The sequence below is a fragment of the Salmo trutta genome, chromosome 8 (assembly GCF_901001165.1).
Source record: "Salmo trutta chromosome 8, fSalTru1.1, whole genome shotgun sequence".
NCBI lineage: Eukaryota > Metazoa > Chordata > Actinopteri > Salmoniformes > Salmonidae > Salmo > Salmo trutta.
In genome coordinates, this window is record NC_042964.1 from 14536147 (window position 1) to 14559845 (window position 23699).

At 40.7% G+C, this 23699-nt stretch overlaps 1 protein-coding gene across 30 annotated transcripts in view; it reads right to left on the reverse strand.

Annotated features, from left to right (window-relative positions):
• Positions 1-23699, reverse strand: part of LOC115198257 (receptor-type tyrosine-protein phosphatase delta) — a 641938-nt gene that overhangs the window by 100785 nt on the left and 517454 nt on the right. For 16 of the 30 annotated variants that reach the window (XM_029760096.1, XM_029760088.1, XM_029760086.1 and 13 more), the window contains 2 exons: positions 17674-17819; positions 15272-15413 (listed from right to left, as the gene is read on the reverse strand). In XM_029760096.1, coding sequence (XP_029615956.1) covers positions 15272-15413; positions 17674-17819 — 288 coding nt within the window. Of the gene's footprint in view, positions 1-15271; positions 17820-23699 lie in introns of all 30 variants that reach the window. The other 14 variants (XM_029760069.1, XM_029760079.1, XM_029760077.1 and 11 more) reach the window with 2 other exon arrangements.

Here is a 23699-nt window from a genome sequence, read left to right on the forward strand (position 1 = left end):
CACTTAGCATATTCCATTTGCTGTCTCGTACCCTGAGCGATGAATCCGTTTACCTTAGAAAACGGAACCTCATTTGTTTAGGGCGGGGGGGAGAAATGTCTTCTTCGTCAACTTATCTGCATTCAGCAATTTTTTCTGTTATGATTACTAATATCAAGAAGAGGAGCAGAGGAAGAAAAAAAAGAAGCTACTTCAGAAAAGCTTCGAGCTATTTACCAAGCACAAAGCAGAGATGCAAGTCTCTTTATTTTTTTCTTCATCACCCGGGAGGCGTACGCTCGGGAGCTCTGGTTTTAACAGTCCCTCAACTTACATTCTCTCCTTTGAGCACATTAAGCATTCATAAATAAAGAAGCCGTGGCTAGGAATACATAAACAGTGCAGTAGTGCTGTTTCTTTCATAAAGATGCTCTGTGATGATGCCCTTAACACTTAATGCCATGAGGACTTTCAGTCATTTCAGTCTCTTCATGTTTTAATGTCCCTATTATTGTGCGTCTAACCTGTTTCAAATCACTTGGGGTATGTATTATATACAGTTGAAGTCAGAAGTTTACATACACTTAGGTTGGAGTCATTAAACCAAGTTTTTCAACCACTCCACAAATTTCTTGTTAACAAACTATAGTTTTGGCAAGTCGGTTAGGACATCTACTTTGTGCATGACACAAGTAATTTTTCCAACAATTGCTTAAAGACAGATTATTTCACTTATAATTCACTTCATCACAATTCCAGTGGGTCAGACGTTTACATACACTAAGTTGACTGTGCCTTTAAACAGCTTGGAAAATTCCAGAAAATGAAAATCATTCGATTCAATTGGAGGTGTACTTGTGGATGTATTTCAAGGCCTACCTTCAAACTCAGCGCCTGTTTGCTTGACATCATGGAAAAATCAAAAGAAATCAGCCAAGACCTCAGAAAAAAATTGTAGACCTCCACAAGTCTGGTTCATCCTTGGGAGCAATTTCCAAATGCCTGAAGGTACCATGTTCATCTGTACAAACAATAGTACTCAACTATAAACACCATGGGACCACGCAGCTGTCATACCGCTCAGGAAGAGGACGTGTTCTGTCTCCTAGAGATGAACGTACTTTGATGCGAAAAGTGCAAATCAATCCCAGAACAACAGCAAAGGACCTTGAGAAGATGCTGGAGGAAATAGGTACAAAAGTATCTATATCCACAGTAAAACGAGTTCTATATCGACATAACCTGAAAGGCCGCTCAGCAAGCTCTGCTCCAAAACCGCCATAAAAAGTCAGACTACGGTTTGCAACTGCACATGGGGACAAAGATCGTACTTTTTGGAAAAATGTCCTTTCGTCTGATGAAACAAAAATAGAACTCTTTGGCCATAATGACCATCGTTATGTTTGGAGGAAAAAGGGGGAGGCTTGCAAGCCAAAGAATCCCATCCCAACCGTGAAGCACGGGGGTGGCAGCATCATGTTGTGGGGTGCTTTGCTGCAGGAGGGACTAGTGCACTTCACAAAATAGATGGCATCATGAGGCAGGAAAATTATGTGGATATATTGAAGCAACATCTCATGACATCAGTCAGGAAGTTAAAGCTTGGTCACAAATGGGTCTTCCAAATGGACAATGACCCCAAGGATACTTCCAAAATTGTGGCAAAATGGCTTAAGGACAACAAAGTCAAGGTATTGGAGTGGCCATCATAAAGCCCTGACCTCAATCCCATAAACATTTTGTGGGGAGAACTGAAAAAGCGTGTGCGAGCAAGGCCTACAAACCTGATTCAGTTACACCAGCTCTGTCAGGAGGAATAGGCCAAAATTCACCCAACTTATTGTGGGAAGCTACCCGAAACATTTGACCCAAGTTAAACAATTTAATGGCAATGCTATCAAATACTAATTGAGTGTATGTAAACTTCTGACCCACTGGGAATGTGATGAAAGAAATAAAAGCTTAAGGGAATTTTTAGTTGGATTAAATGTCAGGAATTGTGAAAAACTGAGTTTAAATGTATTTGACTAAGGTGTATGTAGACTTCCGACTTCAACTGTATGTTCTGCTTTGAAGAGCTGTTTTTGAACTGTATTTATGTGCTTCCCATCATGTGCAGGTAAATGCCAAAATAAAGGAAACACTGTATATAGAAAGCATGTGCTTCCACACAGGTGTGGTTCCTGAGGAACTTAAGCAAATAACATCTCATCATGCTTAGGGTCATGTATAAAAATGCCCAGATGCCCATTGTTTTGGCTACCATGGCTAGAAGGAGAGATCTCAGTGACTTTGAAAGAGGGGTCTCAAAGGAGTATAGGGGGTTTAACGTGTGTGTTAGTTGTGTGTGAAGACCAGATCTCAACCCAAAGGAACATTCATGGGAAATTCTGGAGCGGTGCCTGAGACAGCATTTTCCACCGCCATCAATAAAACACCAAATTATGGAATTTATTGTGTAAGAATGGTGTCGCATCCCTCCAATAAAGTTCCAGACACTTGTAGAATATATGCAAAGGCGCATCGAAGCTGTTCTGGCTGCTCATGGTGGCCCAACGCCCTTATTAAGACACTTTATGTTGGGGCTTTCTTTATTTTGGCAGTTACCTGTATTAGTATGTATTCTTTACATTCAAAGCTGTCTTGCTATTCCAGGAATATAATAATATGGGTATTCCAGGTATAATTTATGAAATGAAATGTAGCGTTGAGATAAAAAATATTCTATTCTATTCCCATGAAGCTCCAACAAGGAAAAGTAGATCAGACTATTACATTAACAACCCCCCCTCCCCCCAAACACACACACACACACACAAAGAAACAGACAGTCTTTCTCTATCTGTCCCTTTCCCCCTCTCTCTCCCTTCCCAATAGGGTGAGAATGGAAGCATCCAAGACACATAAGATAAGGAATACAGTCTTGAGATAAGAAATACAATCTCATCCACTAATCATTAACTAGCAAATAACACCCACATATTAGCCTGTCTAGCTCCACAACATATCTATAGGAGGCCAGGGGAGTGGGAGGCCAGCGGAGTGTCGGATAGCAGGTGAGCCTCCCAGCCGGGCAGGAAAACAAGCAAGAAGGTCGGCCTGTGAGATATCCTATTGGTTCATTAACCTTCATGTACCTTACATTAAGAAACAGCAAGGTCAGTTTGGTCAAACGGGCATTCCTAATGACCTGGCGGCAGGTAGCCTAGGAGTTAAGAGCATTGGACCAGTTACTGAAAGGTCGCTGATTTGAATCCCCGAGCCGAATAGGTGTAAAATCTGTCGATGTGCCCATGAGCAAGGCACTTAACCCTAACTGCTCTCGATAAGAGTGTCTGCTAAATTTCTAAAATGTGACTCGTTTCAGGAAACTAGGCGCATGCTGCACGTCACTACTTTACAGGAGCAGCATTTGAATGTAAACATGTGTTTTTTTACCAAATTCATTTTTTGGGCAGAAATGCCTTCTGGAACATAATAACAAATTTGTATTCCATCCATAAATATGAATACAATTGTTAAATTACAAGCCTAGTTGGTTTATCCATGGAAAAAGTGAGGAACCTTCCCACTAGCCATGATTGGCTGAGAATGTATGGCATGGACATTCTGGGAGATGAGTTTGGATTGGTCTGCCATGTAGCACGCTTCTGTCAATAACGTGAGCTGTTCCGTATGTGCTTGACAGTCCTTTCTACCGCACCGTTTTTGAAAGATATAATGCTAGCAATCGAGAACTACAAAAGTTTTGCTACTTTTCTCAAAAGCATTGATGCCCTGAATTTATCAGGCGCTGTCGAATGATCAGTAGAAAAAAGTGATGGGCTACTTTCTACACACGCCACGGTCAGTGTGAACTGGAGTGAATTTACACAAAGCTGGCCAAACAAGATGTAGCTACAAACAAAACAGAGTTAAAGGGTTCCAGTCTGCCATGAAGCGTTCATCCATGTATGCGGCTAAGAGTCTAGTTACATTTTCAGATATACGTTTTTAATTTTGTCAAAAAGTCATTTTTATTGCAAGTTAAAGCATACTGTTAGTTAGCTAGCAAACGTTAGCTTGCTGGCTCGCTAGCTAATGTTACGTGTATGATCTGTGTAGTAATATTATTTGAATCAGAAAACCATTTGCAAAGCTAATGTTAGCTAGTTAACATTAAACCTAGTTTTTTACTTAGCTACCTGCAGATTCATACTACAGTTATGACTGTATTGGTAGTAGTATGAGTTGGGGTTATGCCGGTTTATTGTTTAGCTAGCTAGCTACCACGTTGGCCGGATAATTACATGACCCATCAAATTAGCAGATGTGTCTGGGGGTGATTACGGCCAACGATTGTATTTCATGAACATGTGTACATGCCCATCCACTTAGCTAGGTGTGGATGAGGAGTGGTTTTAGCATTTCCTTCACATTACCCATGAATTTAGACAAGTGTGTCTGGGTAAGCGTCATCTAATAATGATACAAATATTTATAAAATATTTTTATGTGGACACTTTCTGGTTTTGATATTGCTACTATGCAAGTATGCAAGTACTATCACTGTACCATTTACACCTTTTTCCTGTGCCTGTGAAAAATAAAGATAGATTTTATTTGATATAGCGTGTGTTTACCACATGGCCTCACATGTGAATCCTTAAAGAGATGGGTGGTACTAAGGCTTAAGAGGGTGCGAATGATGCTGAATGGGCGTAGACAAAGAAGAGCTCTCCAGTAGGTGTACCAAAATATTCAAGTGCCATTTTCTCAAAAGTGGGGTCACAAGTTTATCATCTTTCAAAGCAGAATTACTTTCCCATTGTTCCTCAACTGTAGTGTATGATGTACAATTTCCTAGCTCTGAGTCTCTAATTTTATCCAATGTAAAAAACACAATTTCAAATTTTGCTGCATATGACCAAATTGAGGCTGTTGGTCACAAATGTAAACTGTGCATAAAGCACATTACTTATTTGCAGTATTCATCGATTCATTTTTTGGGTTTGTTACCGGCTGGGCAGATTTTTTTTTTGCGGACAGATACATTTCAAAAAGAGCACGTGCTAAAGTTAAGTAAAAAATCTGAGTGGTTTTGTGTATGTAATGTGCAAGGAAGACATATTTTGGACACCAAAATAGTATAGAATTATAGTCAGATTACTCCTTGAATGACGACATGCACCCTTTTTTAACTTGCAAACCATACTCTCCAATATAAGAACACTTACCAATTTTCTCCCTGAACCATTTTATTGTAACAGCACTGAGCTATTTTACAGGCCATGGCTCAGTTCTCATCCATTTGGGCATGGTATCGTCTTGATGCATTTTCCAGAGAATATCTACAGTAAATGTCTGAGAAAACAGACTTTATACAAGTTCATGTCCACCTGAGAAGGGCTACATAAATGGCAACAGGAGAAAAAAAAGTTATACATTATTGAAAAGATTGGGGCTACGAGTATGCTACAGAAAAGGGAGATTACTCATACTTGGGCTAACACTAGGCAGAATGGACATCTTGGGTCCCAAAAGGCCTTAATGGAGTCAGGTTACATCATTCTTTTCTAATAAACAGACAGAAGTTTTCCCAAAGTTACTGCCGCAGAAGTTGGGGTTTCTCCACGGGACGTTGGTGGTTTTGTTGCATGCATTACATAAATGGTTATTTCTAGGCTCAAGGTCTATTCATAGGACACTTGAACCTCGCAAAATGAGTTTGAAACTCGTGAGAAACGTTTGGTTCGAGAGACTTGTTCCCAATGTGTTCCATACATCCACCAAAATTCTATGAATTAGCAAAGAATGTCATGTGACACTGCAAATAACTCCAATGCTTTTGTCTAACATAAGTGTGATTGCTTTACTTATATGGTTTGTAAATATGTAAATATAATTTATTTTTGCATTGTATTTGTACAGCCTCGAGTCTTCTTGGGTATGAAGCTTGGCACACATTTGGGGAGTTTCTCACATTCAAATCAAATCAAATCATTCTTCTCTGCAAGTCCTCTCAAGCTCTGTCAGGTTGGATGGGGAACGTCACTGCACAGCTATTTTCAGGTCTCTCCAGAGATGTTTGAACGGGTTCAAGTCTGGGCTCTGGCTGGGTCACTCAAGGACATTCAGAGACTTGTCACTCAAGGACATTCAGAGACTTGTCCCGAAGCCACTCTTGCGTTGTCTTGGCTGTGTGCTTAGAGTTGTTGTCCAGTTTGAAGGTGAACCTTTGCCCCAGTCTGAGGTCCTGAGTGCTCTGGAGCAAGTTTTCATCAAGGATCTCTCTGTACAATGCTCTGTTCATCCTTGCCTCGATCCTGACTAGTCTCCCAGTCCTTGAGCTGAAAAACATCCCCACAGCATGAGGCTGCCACCACCATGCTTTACAGTAGGGATGGTGCCAGGTTTCCTCCTGACGTGACACTTGGCATTCAGGCCACAGAGTTCAGTCTTGGTTTCATCAGACCAGATAATCTTGTTCCTCATGGTCTGAGAGTCTTCCGGTGCCTTTTGGCAAACTACAAGCGAGCTGTCATGTGCCTTTTACTGAGGTGTGGCTTCTGTCTGGCTACTCTACCATAAAGGCCTGATTGGTGGAGTGATGCAGAGATGGTTGTCCATTTGGAAGGTTCTTCCATCTCCACAGAGGAACTCTCTAGAGCTCTATCAGAGTGACCTCTTGGTCACCTCCCTGACTAAGGCCTGGTACCCTTACTCAGATCTGTGCCTCGACACAATCCTGTCTCGGATCTCTACGGACAATTCCTTCGACCTCATGGCTTGGTTTTTGCTCTGACATGCACTGTGGGACCTTATATAGACAGGTGTTTGCCTTTCCAAATCATGTCCAATCAATTGAATTTACCACAGGTGGACTCCAATCAAGTTGTAGAAACTTCTCAAGGATGATCAATGGAAACAGGATGCACCACAGCTCAATTTCGAGTCTCATAGCAAAGGGTCTGAATAATTATGTAAATAACATTTGTTTTTTTTATTTGAATACATTTGCAAAAACTCCTAAAAAACTTTTTCGCTTTGTCATTATGGGGTATTGTGTGTAGATTGATGAGGATTTTTATTTATTTAATCAATTTTAGAATAAGGCTGTAACGTAACAAAATGTGGAAAAAATCAAGGGGTCTGAATACTTTCCGAAGGCACTGTATGTGTATTAAAGTAGTAAAAAGTTAAGTATTTGGTCCCATATTTCTAGAAAGCAATGACTACATTAAGCTTGTGACTTTACAAATAATTGAATGCATTTGCTGTTTATTTTGATCATGTTTCAGATTATTTTGTGCCCAATGGAAATTAATGTTAAATAATGTATTGTGTCATTTTCAAGTCACTTTTATTGTAAATAAGAATAGAATAAGTTTCTAAATATTACATTAATGTGGATGCTATGGATAATCCTGAATGAATCATGAATAATGATGAGTGAGAAAGTTAGAGGCATAAATATCACACCACCCCCCACCCTCCCCCCTAAAAATGCTAACCTATCCTGTTGTTGTACAAAGTGCTGTAATTTCTAGACGGTTAACCCGATATGGATGAAAATACCCTCAAATTAAAGCTTACAGTTTGTACTTTAACATCATAGTCATTGTATAATTTCAAGTTCAATGTGCTGGAATACAGAGCCTAAACAACAAAACATATTGCACTGTCCCAATACTTTTGGAGCTCACTGTATACAGTATTTCCACACTACGAGGTTGGAATAATACTGTGAAATTTTGAAAATTATAATAATGCCCTTTTAGTGTAAGAGCTGTTGAAAAGACCCGTTGAAATTTCAGCCTGTTTTGGTGGGATGGAGTTTTGGCTTGCCTGGTGACATCACAAGACAGTCCTAACTAAATTCTTGCTTGAGGAATTTCTCTTTGCTAAGAAGCTATTTTTGCTTATTTTGGTATGGTACTTAATTGTAACTCAGAAATGATTTGAAATTGAGATAAAAGCGTCTGCATTGTACCTTTGAAATAAATCTATAAAATCGAAATAACCCAAGATCGTATGTTGACAACTATGGAAAACCATTCAACAAAAGTTAGGCTATTTGTTCCCTACCTTGTTTTTTTTACCAGTCTAAAGATGTTTGGCTTTAATTAGCAGTACCCTTGCAGGCAGGCTTGAAGAGGTTTCTCAAGAGCATCATTAGGTGCATTAGAAGTGACCCTAAATTGCCCGATTAATGTACTAGAAAATGACTTGAGTATGGCTGAGATCAAAGCAAAGCGCCTACATTAGCACCCCTTGACTCCTTGACTCAGGCTAATACACTCCCACTTTACGACCTTCAAGTCCCCACTGCCCACGGAATGCTTCCAGTTAACGTTGACGATGACACATTCCACCAAACAGCCCCTTGTCAATTGCGATGATTGTGACTGGTGTGTGCAGATAGCTACTTACACGCATACCTTCCAGGTTTGTAACATGATATAGAGCAACAGAACTAATGGAGATAATTGAAATTATTGAGCTATTATTAATTTCCTGTCAAGTCCTTTGATTTGTATGGTAGTGCCATTAGTTGGATGAAACCTACAGTATGCGATAGGTATCTCTCACCAAAATTGGGTATTGGAATGTTTTGGCCTTGAAATTTGCTTGTCTGGCCTGTCCATGTAGGAGATTAGTTAGTGGGCGTTGTGTTTTGTGTATTCTCCAACCTTTTGGGGCTATTAACAAGTAAAATAATTGTTGCCAGGAGATGTGACAAGAAATTAGCATTTTCAAATCATTAAGCAACTAATTGCGCTTCCCATTTTAAAACTTGAGGTCATTACAGAGGACACTGATATAGTGGAGCACCAAGCAGAAAATACTAGCCCCATCTGTCCGAATCAATAATGATTAATTTATAGGGGGTCATGTTTACTTTTATTTTGATAATACTCCACCATCCTGACCACCACATTATCTATCATTTTAACAGTGCAATCCCAGTCCCTTTGTGGCTTCAGCAGATGTTTTCTCACTCGCTATTGGACCATAAAGAAGCACATCCATCTTGATAGCAGCCAGCCGCAGGTCATTTCTAGCTAAACACCACACCAACACTCTTTTTTTGTCTTAAATCACGCTTAGTGCTGTACCAATACCAATTCGCCACCCTATACTAATTAAGCAGGGAAATTTAGGAGAGAATTATCTTCCGCCGAGAGATCAATTTCTTTGAGGACTGTCGACTCAATCTTATAAATTACAATCATAAATAACTTGTCATTATCTGTTCCATTTTTGGTGACGAACGAGACTGAGGAGACTTAGATTTGAGGGGAGAGCCAATACAAGACTGGCCTTTTTGGCCAACAGATTTATATTATAATGTGCAGCGTCACCACAGTTTTACAATCATTTCGAGGCTTGCGGTTGATTGAAAAATGTGCATAATGCAAGAGCTATCTATCTGGACAGATTTATAGAACACAGGGACAATATTGATAAAATACCTTCATCTGCTGATGAGTTGAAATTTTTACATTTACATTTTGGTCATTTAGCAGATGATCGAGAGCAACTTACAGTAATGAATACATTTTCATAATTTTTTTGTACTTGTCCCCCTGGGAAATGAAAACACAACCCTAGCATTCCAAACACCATGCTCTACCAACTGAGCCACACGGAATCACATGGGACCACTACAGTTTAGAAGAAAATCCTAAATCCAAAATGGGGAAACGTAAATAATCTGTGTCTGTTCAATTAGACCTGATGACTACTTTTTGCTCTCATTCAAATAACCAACTGCCATGCGCCACTTGATGCTCAACTGCTCAGGAACCAGAAAGGAAATCGAAATTGTATGACCGTACCAAACATTATGCTACACTTAAAATGCTGTCTCAGGCACTTTATAATTATTCCTTATTTCTCCCCTCAAAAGGAGTTCACCTGGGTTGAAGTCAGCAGGATTTTGAAAGCCCCTATTTATTGATACTTCTGCAGCCCAATTGAGTGTTCTGAGTGTTCTGTATTGTAGCATGGGGTATCTACAGAACTTGCCGGTGAACCAAGCAGAATTGTGTTCTCTCTCCTGGCCCACTATGCTACCTTGTTCACCTTCTGCATTGCCTTTCGCAAACATAGCGATCTCAGGCACAGCAATTTTACAAGAGCCACCTGCTTCGCCCCCACCGCGTGCCTTGCTCTGGCAGTCCAAGACAGCTGAGGCAGCAATTTGCTTCACGAGCAATTTGAACGCTCAGTTAATGTTTTTTTTCCGGTCAGGCTGTGCTTGTTTTAAGTACAACCTGGGATGTAGGCTACAGAGTAGAAAGTACAGAGTAGAGAAACAAAGTCATGTGAAGAATTAGTATTAAGAACCTACAACACGACACAATCCTTGCAAAATAGTATGGTGAAGAGGACAAACATTGTGATGTATCTGTGTGGGTAGGGGAGTGCGTAAGAATATTATTGGTCTAGACGTATTCTGTTCCTTGTTGGATTCAAAGAGCAAACACAGCCTGGACACTGCAACTCGAGGGAATGATAAAAGAAAGAATAGGATATAATTTGTCTGGGTTCTACTCTGAACTTCAGACTGGTAACATTGGTTTAAGTTTATCACTGTGGTGAATTTATGCCAGTACGGCCTACAAATACATAGCAATACACAAATTACTTTTTTATAGACATTCTTATTGGTTTACGTGGGTGGAACTTCATAATATTCACTTTCTCCTCTACTTTCTCCTTTACAGAAGCAGCACTTCATTCCCTAATACACATTCCATATTACACTATTCAAACTGTACTCTACTCGAGTGTTTGAAAACCGCAAGATGTAGAAAGCTAAGCATGTAAACTAAGTTGCAGTCTATAGGCTTCTTCTTCTGAAAATATTATCCTTCCCTACAACGTGCCCACTTTTACAGAGCGAGAGCACCCTGCGACACATCTTACAAATGGAAATTATGCAATTTGTTTTGGCCTTTTTTCCGTCAGAGTAGAGTGACTTCCTATTTTACACTCTGTCAAGTTGAGAACATCTGCACGCTTGTGAGAGTGGCGAGAGAAATTACGATTCATAGTATAATGGGAATAAATGGATAGATTACCTTTCTTAATCATGAATGAATCTGCCGTGAAGAAAATTGACATAGCCATAGCACATGATAATAGCATACGATTGTGCTGCTGAAGTAACATGAGGTCTGTGCTCGTGTTTGGTGCCTACATTGAAAGGCAATTATTTAAATTTACCTGCCTACTATTGAAAATCTATGGCTAAATGCTCCGGTTGACATGTAATATACTGTAGATATAGATTAGTAGTTAGAATGACAAACTGATGGTTCTCTGTCTATCTAAAGTGTATGGACACTTGGCTGACATATTGGCTGATGCAATAATTTTCTCATTTGGGAATCAATGTCTTATCGTGCTCTGTGTATCCTGGGGGAATATGAAAAATATCCTACAGTACAAGAACACCTTTTGTAAAATCAGACAAAAAACATCAAATGTTAAAATCTAACACTATACATGGATATCATCAACACCACGACTCCATTTGCTGTGTTTCTCTGACTTCTCTTATCACCTTTCCTCTTCGACCATTTCCCAATTTCCACCTCAAATCATATAACCTTCATTCAAACACCCGTAGCATATATGACATGACTTAAGTCATCTCCGAGTTGATCAAAATGGAGGGGGGAAGAGAAAGAAGCGGGAAAAAATGCAATATGCAAATTAGGTCCCTCATTCATTGGAAAAGTAGATTCTGGGTACAAACATCATTACACTCGCAGGTTTGCCTTTCATGCAAATGACTTTCTCTAAACCAGAGAAGTTCATTACTAATGGCATTTCCCATCAAGTCCGCAGCCCACCCAAATGCTAATATCTCTGCCACTGGATTCTTCACCTCGCAGGCCTGACTCTTCATTGCTGTGGCAATTACAACAATGTTACTTTTCCCTCTTTATGGAATTATCCATTATCTCCCCCTGGAGCTAGCTACCAGAAACAGATGCTAACCAATCTCCTAGCACAGGCCACTGGAGCTCAAATGAACTAAATGAACAATCAGTTTATATGTATCACTGGATTAGTAGTGTCTTCATCTGTGATTCGTTTATGTATCTATTGCGTCTGTCGCGTTTCGGCAAGAGGAATACAAGGTTAGAGATAGAATCTCCAAAGCTCCTAGCTACGCCAACAGATTGAACTCAGATTTTACTTTTTGGTGTATCAAGCCCCAAATAAAGTACAAGGCAGAGGATTTTTCTAAATGGCTCTTTAACAAAATGGCCGCAAATACAGACATATTCTCCAAGGGAGATACAGAACCATGTCGGAGATACGTAGACTATTTTTGGAACAGAGCAGAAAGAAAATAGTATGTCTATGGCTTTTTGTGTTATGTATTATGCATTGTTCTTTAACATTGTAAAAGTACACTACCCTTACATTGCCCTATAACTGTACCCCACAACCCCACTCTCTAACGTAAAAGCTTGACCTTGCAACAGGCACTCGCATTCTAGCTCAGTAGACTACATGAATAAGACATGAGGCCTCCAAATAAAGTTGCATTCTGAAACACAACTTCAACAATGTTTGACTCTGGTCGGTTTTGCTGGTCAGAAACACATTCTAGAGAAAAGCAGGTGTTAAGACTAGATTTGTTTTGTTGTTGAATGTGTTCATTCAGGTAGAGTTTGGCAAATCTGTTGAGGGTTTGTGTGGATGTGGATGTGAAAGTGAAAGTGTGTGTGTATATCTGGGCGTCTGGTGCATGCATGAGTGAGTGAGAGAGATCTGGCTCTCATCTGGCTTGATCAGAAAGCATTACTTTATTGCAACACAGAAGGGCTTTCTGCTACGGCCTATGTGGCTTCTCTCACCTTCAAAGCGGTGATAGGACACAAGGAGAGATAGGGAACTAGGGACTGGTAACATAACTAGAGTGCCTTCAGAAAGTATTCATACCCCTTTACTCATTCCACATTTTGTTGTCTTATAGCCTGAATTCAAAATGGATTAAATATGTATTTTTTTCACACACTATACCCCATCATGACAAAGTGATATCATGTCTAGATTTGTTAGCAAATGTATTGAAAATGTAATATATAAATATCTAATTTACCTAAGTATTCATACCCCTGAGTCAATACATGATAGAATTACCTTTGTCAGTGATTACAGCTGTGAGTCGTTCTGGCTAAGAGCTTTGCACACCTGCATAATATAAAAAATTCTTCAAGCTCTGTCAAGTTGGTTGTTGATCATTGCTAGAAGAAGGCACAGGGATGCCGAAACGTTGGTGTTTTACCCAATAAATTACTGTGTTTATACATAGTGTGCAACTCTCTTTGTTTTTATAGATCATTGCAAGACAGCCATATATACTTAAGTCGATTTAAGTCAAAACTGTAACTAGGCCACTCAGCAACATTTAATGCTATCTTTGTAAGCAACTCCAGTGTGTTTTAGGTTATTGTCCTGCTGAAAGCATACCCATAACATGATGCAGCCACCACCATGCTTGAAAATATGAAGAGTGGTACTCAGTTGGATTTAATTTCTTTGCCACATTTTTTGCAGTTTGACTTTAGTTCCTTATGGCAAACAGGATGCATGTTTTAGAATATTTTTAATCTGTACAGGCTTCCTTCTTTTCACTCTGTTATTTAGGTTAGTATTGTGGAGTAACTACAATGTTGTTGATCCATCCTCAGTTTTCTCCTATCACAGCCATTAAACTCTGTAACTGTTTTAAAACCACCATTGGCCTCAAGGTGAAATCCCTGAGTGGTTTCCTTCCTCTCCGGCAACTGAGTTAGGAAGGACACCTGTATTTTTGTAGTGACTCATACACCATCCATAATTCCACTTCGTCATTATGGGGCATTGTGTGTAGGCCAGTAACACAAATTCACTATTTAATCAATTTGAAATTCAGGCTGTAACACAACAAAATGTGGAAAAAGTCAACGGGTGTGAATATTTTCTGAAGCCACTTTACATGCTAATGCCTTAGCCGAGCTGAGAGGCATAGGTTCTGTGAAGCAGATACAATGACACTCATTTCCCTCGCCTGTCTCTGTGTAAGTGTGTGTGTGTGTGTGTGTGTGTGTGTGTGTGTGTGTGTGTGTGTGTGTGTGTGTGTGTGTGTGTGTGTGTGTGTGTGCAGTATGTGCCTGCACAAATTCATAAAACACACACACCGAGCCATAGTGTAAACATGGGGAGAGGCTGCATGGGAATCTGCCACCTTTCCATTTCAGTTGGGCCCTCGGGGACCGTGCCAGGGGCCTTGTGTTCGCCTCGGCGGTGAAGATAAGGAAGAGATGACAAGGCGCTTCAGAGAGTCGCCGAGCCAGCTCATTCCTTTAGGTGGGGAGCTCCCCACTCAATAGGAACTCATTTTCCATGCTGTGTAATTGTGGGGGATAATGGAACACACCTCATTCAGAGCGCCAAGGCATTTTATAGGCATTTTCTCCATTCAGAACATAACAAGTCTGCTTTAGAGAGATAGGTCTAAAACCACATTGTCTTTTTGAGTCCCGGGACAGTGGGCTTTAGCATTTCAATAGGATGTTGTGTGGAATCAAGATAAGCATTTGCTTTTTATATGTACAGTATGTGCTAGTGATTATGATTGTGGTGCAAGCAAATAACTTCTGATATGCGACAAATGTTTGTATTCAAAGTAAACTATTGTGAATTTGCACTTCCTATGACAGTGCATATATTATTACAAAGTTACAACTAAATATAGGAAACTTATTTAGTTATACAGTTAAATTACAAGAGTAGCTAAAACATGATAATTCATGACCTATATGATGGAATGAGCTACTTACATTTGAGACATTTCATTGTTTTAAACCTGATTCAAAGAGCCATTCCCTTCTCTCCAGTTAAGTGAATATTAAAGCAGAAGCAGATAAGCCAAATTAAATGTGATTTGAATATCGCTCAACTTTCCATTAGAACACCAAGAGCCAGAAATAGAAACTACTTTGCATAACTCAACCAGCATCTTAATTATCGTGTCACAAAAATGTTTGAAAATGTGTTAATTGATTTAGAAAATCCAACTTATTTGGCTAAGTTACTAATTGAGTAAGACTAATTAAGTCAGTACATTCAACATGAGTGGAACCAAAACCTAATATTCAACTATATGTGTTGAAAGGGAAAAGAAGGAGGACTGCAGAGACATAGAAACAAAGAAAGTCTAGCTTACCTGGTTGGTTAGTTGAAGAAACAAAGTTAAATGAACAAGAGTTAGCATTTCGGTTGCGGAGAAAGCAGCACCTACCACGTAAAACAGTGAGTCTCGTAGTTGCACTCAGCTCTCCAACAGTGTTGGAGGCGACGCACTCGTATATGGCTTCGTCTCGGGGCGTACGCAAGGGCTGAATTCTCAACACCGAGCCAGAGCCGTCATCGAACTCAATCACCTGCAGGTGCGAGAAACAAGATATGTTAAAGGAGTTTTTTTGTTCACAATCGGTGACGGAAGCTTGCGCAGAGCAATTCCAACCACTCCTGCAGCAGAGAATAAACACATTTGGCCTACAACACTTGACGGTGTCAAACACACTGTGCTTCCCGTCAGAAAACTATGAAAGCTGCTATAGATAGTATACCCTCATATTATATCCTAATATCAGCTCTTAATAATAGCACCTTATTTGAGTGAGTGTTTGGGAGTATATGTGCTCTTTCTGAATTGTCTAAAAAGTCCATCCACCACTCACCTTCTCTCATTTATTCCTCTAACCTGAAACAACTGACCAGGTGAAAGTCAGCCTGAGGCATGTCTTTTCAATTACGTGCAGGTGAAGGGGAGGAGACGAGGAGAGGATGGATTTTTAGGCAATTGATATAGAACCCACGTGTGTATCGCATTGTGAGTGTATGAGGAAAATACCCCATGTCTGTAGCATGTAGATAATAATTACATCATTGTCAATATTGATCAATGTTTTGTATGGCTAGTTATGCCCTTAGACTGTTGTTCGTGTTTATGATTGGCTACCCACTGGTATAGTTATTACCAGAGAAGTTGTGTTCAGAGAGCTTATTATTATATAGTGATGTATTGGAAGATTAAACATAATATCCATTCAAAGATGGCTCACAGCTTTCTGACATCAACTTTCAATCTGAAATGTGAGTTTATCTTGTGTACTAATTATTGGGAACATAACCAAAGTGAACTTTAAGAATGGGAAAGTATCTATTGGCCAGTCAGGAATTTAATTACTTTAACTTTTATGTCTGTTTTTATATTTTATGTTAATTTTGGTTCGCCCCACTCTTAAAGTTAACACACTATTTCTCCCAAAAAATGTATCACATTGAAATATATAAAATGGGACAGAACATTAACAAACAATTAAATGTGGTTCAATAAACAGTAACGAACAATTGTTATCACCATGACGTGATAGTAGTACAAAAAGACATGACCGATTGTTTTGGACGGACTACACATAAAATGTTCACAAACAGGTGTTTTGTAGCTTTTACAGCTACCGTTGCATGCTGTATACTCACTGTTTTTAGAAAGCCCTGTATCATAACTCATTTTTAAGCATTTTTAGGTAGGTTTACATACAACAATGGACTGGTAAGAACCTCTGCTTCATACACACACGCAGACAGACACACAAGCACACACCATGACACACATGTACAGAGGCCGGCCTCGATACTCATTGGTACAGTTCAGAGCATATCATTTCACGTGTTAGTTTAACAAAACACCTTGACGGTTCAGTGGCCAAGCGACAATGGTACATTTGGGCAATCATTGCAAGAGCATGTGATGATGGTAAGTAAAAGTGCTCCCTTCCCCATTTCAAACTCAAAGAGAAAGAAAATGGGATTGAGAAAGTCTCAGTGTTTCTGTAAAGGGAAATGGGCTTTGTTAGGGATGAGGAGGCGGCGGCACGTGAGTGGGGGAATCAGGGTGGTTGCAAACACGCAAGCAAACCTCGCGGCGGCGAAGGGAGTGTTAGCAAGCTAGCGTGTTAGCATTCAGCACGTGGAGCGGCGCAAATGCGATGCACTCTGATAAGATTCGATTTCTGCAGGCGTGTGAGACGCCAAAGATGCGAGAAGGTTCTCCAAACCCAGATAAGCCACTACTGCTGAGTAGTAGTGTGCAAGAAGCGGGGGGGGGGGACACTATGATACACTCCGAAAGGGAATGACACAGAAATTAATAGAAATCTTATCAGTGTTCGGAGATGATGTGTTATTGTCATGGCGATTAAAGAGAAGAACAAATCAAAGCTTGCAGCCAAACCAAGCAGGGAGGGGGACATGCATTTAGATAAAGATGCCACGAAGCAAAAGAGCTTTGAACCACAGAGCTACATCGCTCTCGTTTTGCATAAGGCAGCCAAACACAGCATTAATGTAGGTATCTGGGGCACACCATTTCTTCCTCCTTTTCTTTCTTTCATCCTTTCTTTCTTTAATTACAAATCTGTCACCAGATCTCTGTGTACTTGCTCATTATAACTCGAGCATGTCAGACAGCCTGGGCCAGCGTGATTATTAGAGCCTGCTAATGCGTGGTGGCAAAGGAGGTTTGGGCGAGAGGGGGGGAAATGGATTATGTGTTAGGGGTTTGGGGGAAGACCAAAAGCACTGTTGAGCATTCCCGTTTTTGTCGAGCATTTTACATCAGAACAATAGACCTAATACCTCAAATCTCTGGTTGCTGACTTTCTTCCCCTTCTTGTTCCAAACGATCTTGGGGCGTGGGTCTCCCGTCGCTTGGCAAATGAAGGACGCCACGCCTCCTTGCACGCCTGTTTGGTCATTGGGGGTTCTTAAAAACTTTGGTGGTGCTGGAAAGAAGAGAGGGAGGGAGAGAGAGAGGACATAAATAGTTAGTGCTCGGGCTAAGTGTTGCAGAGAGCAAGCGATTTCTCTCCCTTATCAATGTGCTCACACCAGAAGGTCACAAAGTTGCAGATTTCAGCAGTTGCACGGTATCGCTAAGAGGATTGTCTTTGGAGGTCAAGCCAGACTCTGTTTGGAGCCTGCATTGCTTTCTCAATGTGGAAACATAAGATCAGATACTTGTATAAGGATGCAATCAAGAGAAGCAGGAATACAGATATAATCCGTGTTGTAAATTAAGTCATCGATTTAGAGTGCAATACTGTATAGGGACTGCATATATAAAGTGGAGGAAGAAAAGATTCGGGGCGAAGGTTTAGTGATGTATTGACATTTAAACAGTGCGTCTGCCTATGGATTGAAAACACACTGTTGGTTGTATTCAGTCATTTCATGAGCATACTTCAATGGGAATTCATGTTGTAAATACCAACTGAAAATGAACATCTCGCTACTTCACATCCACACCCAGTGAGCGTTCAAGTTAAACAGCAGCTGTTTATCACATTCTGTTATGGTAGAAATGCTAATTCCATCATCTTCCTGCTGACTCCAATCTCGTTGCAGGTTGACCCTTTTCGAAGGTGAAGGTTGACATTGAGTAGACCACAGGCTGTGCTCATTGTATCTAGCGTGTACAGTCAAGCCAGCCAGTCAAGGCCAAACCTTGCCATGCAAATTTTTACATTGACTGACAGAAAAACGGCCGGTGACATTTGAAACATGACAGCAGAAATCATTTTATTTGTGAATGACCACAATGTACAGGAGGCAGGAAGTAAAAACAGGACGAGGATAAGGTTCAAGATACATGTTCCCGCAATAAATACACACAACTCCTTCAAGTCTGAGATGTGTTAATAAAGGCCGGCACAGGTGGCAAGCTCCTAGCTGGACTGATTCAAAGCTAACCACAATAACAAAAGTTGTCAACTACCACCTAGCCTGATGCTACCATAAGAAAGACAACCAACCTAGCCAATCAACATCTTATTAAAGGTACTTTGAGTTCATTATTGGGAATCAGACATTAAGGTATGGATTTGTTGTTATGCTATTTTGCTGAGGCTTCACATAGTTGCACAATATTCCTGATGATTGTCACTTTATTGCTAGCTTTATGTAGATATATATCTCAATTACCTAGTACCCCTGCACGTCGACCCAGTACTGGTACCCCTTGTATATAGTCAAGTTACACACTCATTGTGTATTTACTATTGCTTTAATTATTTCCTGTCTTACTTTTCTATTATTTCTCTATTTTCTTCTCTCTGCCCTGTTGGGAAGGGCCTGTAAGTAAGTATTTCACTGTTAATCCACACCTTTTGTTGACGAAGCATGTGACGAATACAATTTGATTTCATTTAGCAACCATTAGCAAGAGAAACAGTCGCTAAAAGGGAAGAAGGCTAAGCTAGCAGCCGGGTGTATCGAAGCCGACTCTACAGAATGGCACAGTAACCTTTTCCCTCTCTTGTTGTGTATGAACATTAGTCACTGGTATCCTGAACATTATATTACAGTGAGCCAGTCATATTATACAGACATATTTCATTCAGCGCTCCTAGCCACATCTGTCTAGACAAGCTGTTTTATATCACACAGTACATTATGTGTATGCAGCTTTACGGGACATACATCTCCTAGCCCCTCCATTTTGTCTCTAATGAGCGAGGCTACCATGCTCTATGCTTGTGTGTGAAGTTCTGCACTGTGTTAGTGAATAGGAGGGAGTGCCGGAGCGCCAGAGATGTGTCTGGTAGAATGTGGGGCCCGCCTGTCACATTGTAGTGGGTACTTTGGTGTTTAAATATTTATCTAAGGTACCTCCAGAGTCAGGCCCATCCACACATGAATTATGCATAACATGGATCCCATACAAGTAGGAAAAATGAAGCACTTAACACTAAGCAGTTTGCAGCACTAATACACTGGAAATAAGGTTGGAGCTACATGGAACCAGATATGGTCTTTATATCCATTTCCAGCAATGCTCTCACACTCCACATTATCACACACTACCACTCCTTTTAAAAAGTTAGACAGGAATCAGTTTACGGCAGTTGCAAGTTGCTAGTGTTATGCTAATTACCAAATGGGCAAGTAAGTCGCTTTGGGCCATGTTCCATGTGTCCTTGTTGCCACCCATCCTTGTTGTTAAGTTGTTAACTATTTATTTCCCTTTTGAACAAAGGAATAGGCCGTACCCCCAGCTACTGTCTTAAAGTGATAGTTCACTCCCAAATCAAGGTTTGTCAGATGTTTTCAGAACTCAAAATATTCACATTGTAAGATGAGTCCATGAGTCCCATGTTATCTGCTGTGTAGATGCCTTACATCTCCTGGCCCCTGGCCCCCCATTTTGTCTCTAATGAGCGAGGCCACCATTTCCCAAAACATTACAGAGAAACAGAAATCAGGCGATGATTGATGCTCGACATGGCTCTTGGCAGCTAGCATGCTAACGCTAACACTGACATTGGACTGACGCCGCCTCGCTAAATAGAAGAGCTATAACCAGCTTTCCACCTCAGAATCTTCCAGAACAGGTGTGGCCAAACCTCCTTCCCGAAGAGCTTCTGGGCATGCAGGATTTTGTTCCAGCCCTGCTCCAACACACCTGATTGAGCTAATCAAGGTAATCATGGGAATCAAGTAGTAGCAACAGGTGTGCTAGATCACAGACAGACTATCCAGGAAGAGGGGTTGGAGGAGGATTTTCTAACCTCCTCTTATAGAGTCACCTAACTTTTGGATAACTATGCCACATAACAGCCACGACCTCACGTGTCTAACAGTGTGTGGAGAACATCTCGCTACTTCACATTGATAATCCTTGGAAAACCACCCACTTGGCATCAGGCTTGTATCCCGCGCAAATGAGACATGCACTTGATAAGGGCCCTGGCAAGGCTCTGATTGTCCATGTGAGGGTTCTCTAAGCCCTAATTGGTGCTCGCAATTCAGCACAACTAGTCAAGTGTAAAGGCAATGAGGTACAGAAATGTAAAGGGGAGGAGAGAGTGAGAATAGTAGACAGGAACAGTGTTTTCTTTGTCCGACTGTGGCATGTGTCGACAGCCATGAGAGATTTACAGTTGATTTTGAATTGAATTTCACACTATATGACATGAACCCTTCTTTTTTAATGTTGCTCTGAATCAGCAACTCGTACCCACGTCATCTGGGGCCATTGTTTGATTGAGCATCTAATTCCACAAAATAAATTGCTTGATTCATTGTTGATTTCTTCAAAGAATTGCAATTCTCTCTTTTACAAATAATTAATTTATTGTTCACATACAGTATGGCCCCATGGATACACAACACATGCGAGGGATTACACTCTGAGGTAATCTGCTCTCAGAAGTGGTTGTGATACTGTAAAAGGATTGAAATGAACCCTTTCTTTCCAAGTAGAACCGTTTTCAAACCCAAAAACAATTTTACCTCGAACCAAATAGGGTTCTCCTATGGGGACAGCCGAAGAACCCTTTTGTAACCCTTTTTTCTAAAAGGCTTGGCAGCGTGAGACATCCCTGCTCAGCCTGAGAGGCGAGATGCAGTATGAGTTGTGACTCCATCTGTCCCTGTGTCCAACAACTGTTTTCCTTTTATCAATCACTTCAGTGGGCCATTAGGGGCCACACAGCGGCAATAATACTAGGAGCGGCTGAGTCACCTCATCTGTGTGTGTGTGTGTGTGTGTGTGTGTGTGTGTGTGTGTGTGTGTGTGTGTGTGTGTGTGTGTGTGTGTGTGTGTGTGTGTGTGTGTGTGATCGTCAGCAGTACTGAAACTGAACAAATTAACCTGAAGGGTTAATAAAGAAATGACATAAGATGTGTTGCCTGTAATGAAAAGGGCACATCAACAGGCTGGCAGCTGGGCCTCCATTGACATATGTGACTGGGAAATCAGCACACACACACACACACACACACACACACACACACACACACACACACACACACACACACACACACACACACACACACACCAGATGGGATCCAACAGAAAAAGTGCCATTACATCTGCGTTTGCACGTTATCTTATCGTCTGCTGGGCTGGGGAGTGGTTGCATCGTGGCATCTGACTGAGCAGGGCTTGATGGGTAATTGATATGCTGTTGGGCTGGTTGCAAGGGGGGGCATCTATTACGGCTCTACGCCTCTCCCTGCGTGGGCTGTGATGGACCATGATGACATGTACGGGGACTCGGGATGGCGGTGAGAGTGACGGGAAAAGTAATCTCATTATGGGGAATGATTGAGGTGTGACACTGAGGAAATGGTGTTTTCAGAGACAAGGGTGGTAGATATCATAATCAAACCCCCAGATGTTGTCCCTCACCACAGATCTAGGATCACTAACCGTTGGGGATTAGGGGGGAGCAGAACATATCAGACCCAGTGCCTCCTAACTACTCCTACTCCTTTTAAACATACCACGATCTGTTGTTTTGCTCAGCGAACGAAATGGGAGAGCTCAGGAGCTATTGTCTAAATGTAGATTTAAATGCAGAGAGGGCGCCACAGAAACCTGAGGGAGACTGCGCTGCATCTTCTCCGGTCAGGTCCTCTGTTTTATAGAAATAGATAAAGATATCTACAAGCAGTGCCTCTCTGGTGTATTCGCCATGTTCTGGCCAACACAAAAGAAAGAGCTTTGTACCACCATATATATATATATATATATATATATATATATATATATATATATATATATATATATATATATATATATATTTTGTCTCCCTGTCTGACTTTATAGGGACAAAGGTAAAATTACAGCATCTACATTGGAGTCGCCATTTATCAAATATATATTTAGCAAAGTCAAGACAAGGGTGTGACATCAAATATTGTCCTGTCAAAAAATCTGTTAGTCATGCCATTTGGGTGTCTGAAAAAGGGCTTATAGCCAATGGTTATGACAAGGGGAAAGAAATTGCTTTTGAGTAAAAAACAAACAAACAAACAAACCAAAAAACATTTTGTGCTTGTCTATGGTCAGAATATTTTAGGAGAGGATGACAGCAAAATAAAAACAACACTTACAATTACCCATCATGCCCGGTCATCACTTTGGATAGGCACCTCAGTAGCTTCTTCGCTGTGCTTGCCTTGAATTTACCTAAATTAATACAGAGGCTAGCTCTGCTAATCCGCTGCTAAGCTGTCGCCTGCAAACAAATGAAAAATGTAAAGCCCGGTGCAAGCTAAAAGGTTAGTGATGTTGTGCCTGCGCTAACGCTGTTCTACTCTCCAGCGGGTCATTATATAACCTTGTCCGTATTCACTAAGTTTAATAAAAAAGAAGTCATGCTTCAGAGCATCCCACTCAATTTAACCTGGGTAGGCACAGTATTAATAATTTGGTGACTGAAAAGCCATTGCCGCTCTTAACAACACCGTGTCCGGGGACATGTGTGGCAGAGAGACTTTCACGACTGGCAGTGGGTTTTTATTGCTGGATCTTAAAAGGGGGAGGGTGGGTTAAGTACTTTTTAACAGAGCCGTTGGGCTATAGCAGGATCTTCCCAGCCTCCTCTGTAGCCTGCACTCTTTACTGCTCAGACTGCTACACGGAGGGTAAAAAGTATTTGATCCCCTGCTGATTTTGTACGTTTGCCCACTGACAAAGAAATGATCAGTCTATAATTTTAATGGTAGGTTTATTTGAACAGTGAGAGACAGAATAACAACAAACTAATCCAGAAAAACGCATGTCAAAAATGTTATAAAATTATTAGCATTTTATTGAGGGAAATAAGTATTTGACCCCTCTGCAAAACATGTCTTAGTACTTGGTGGCAAAACCC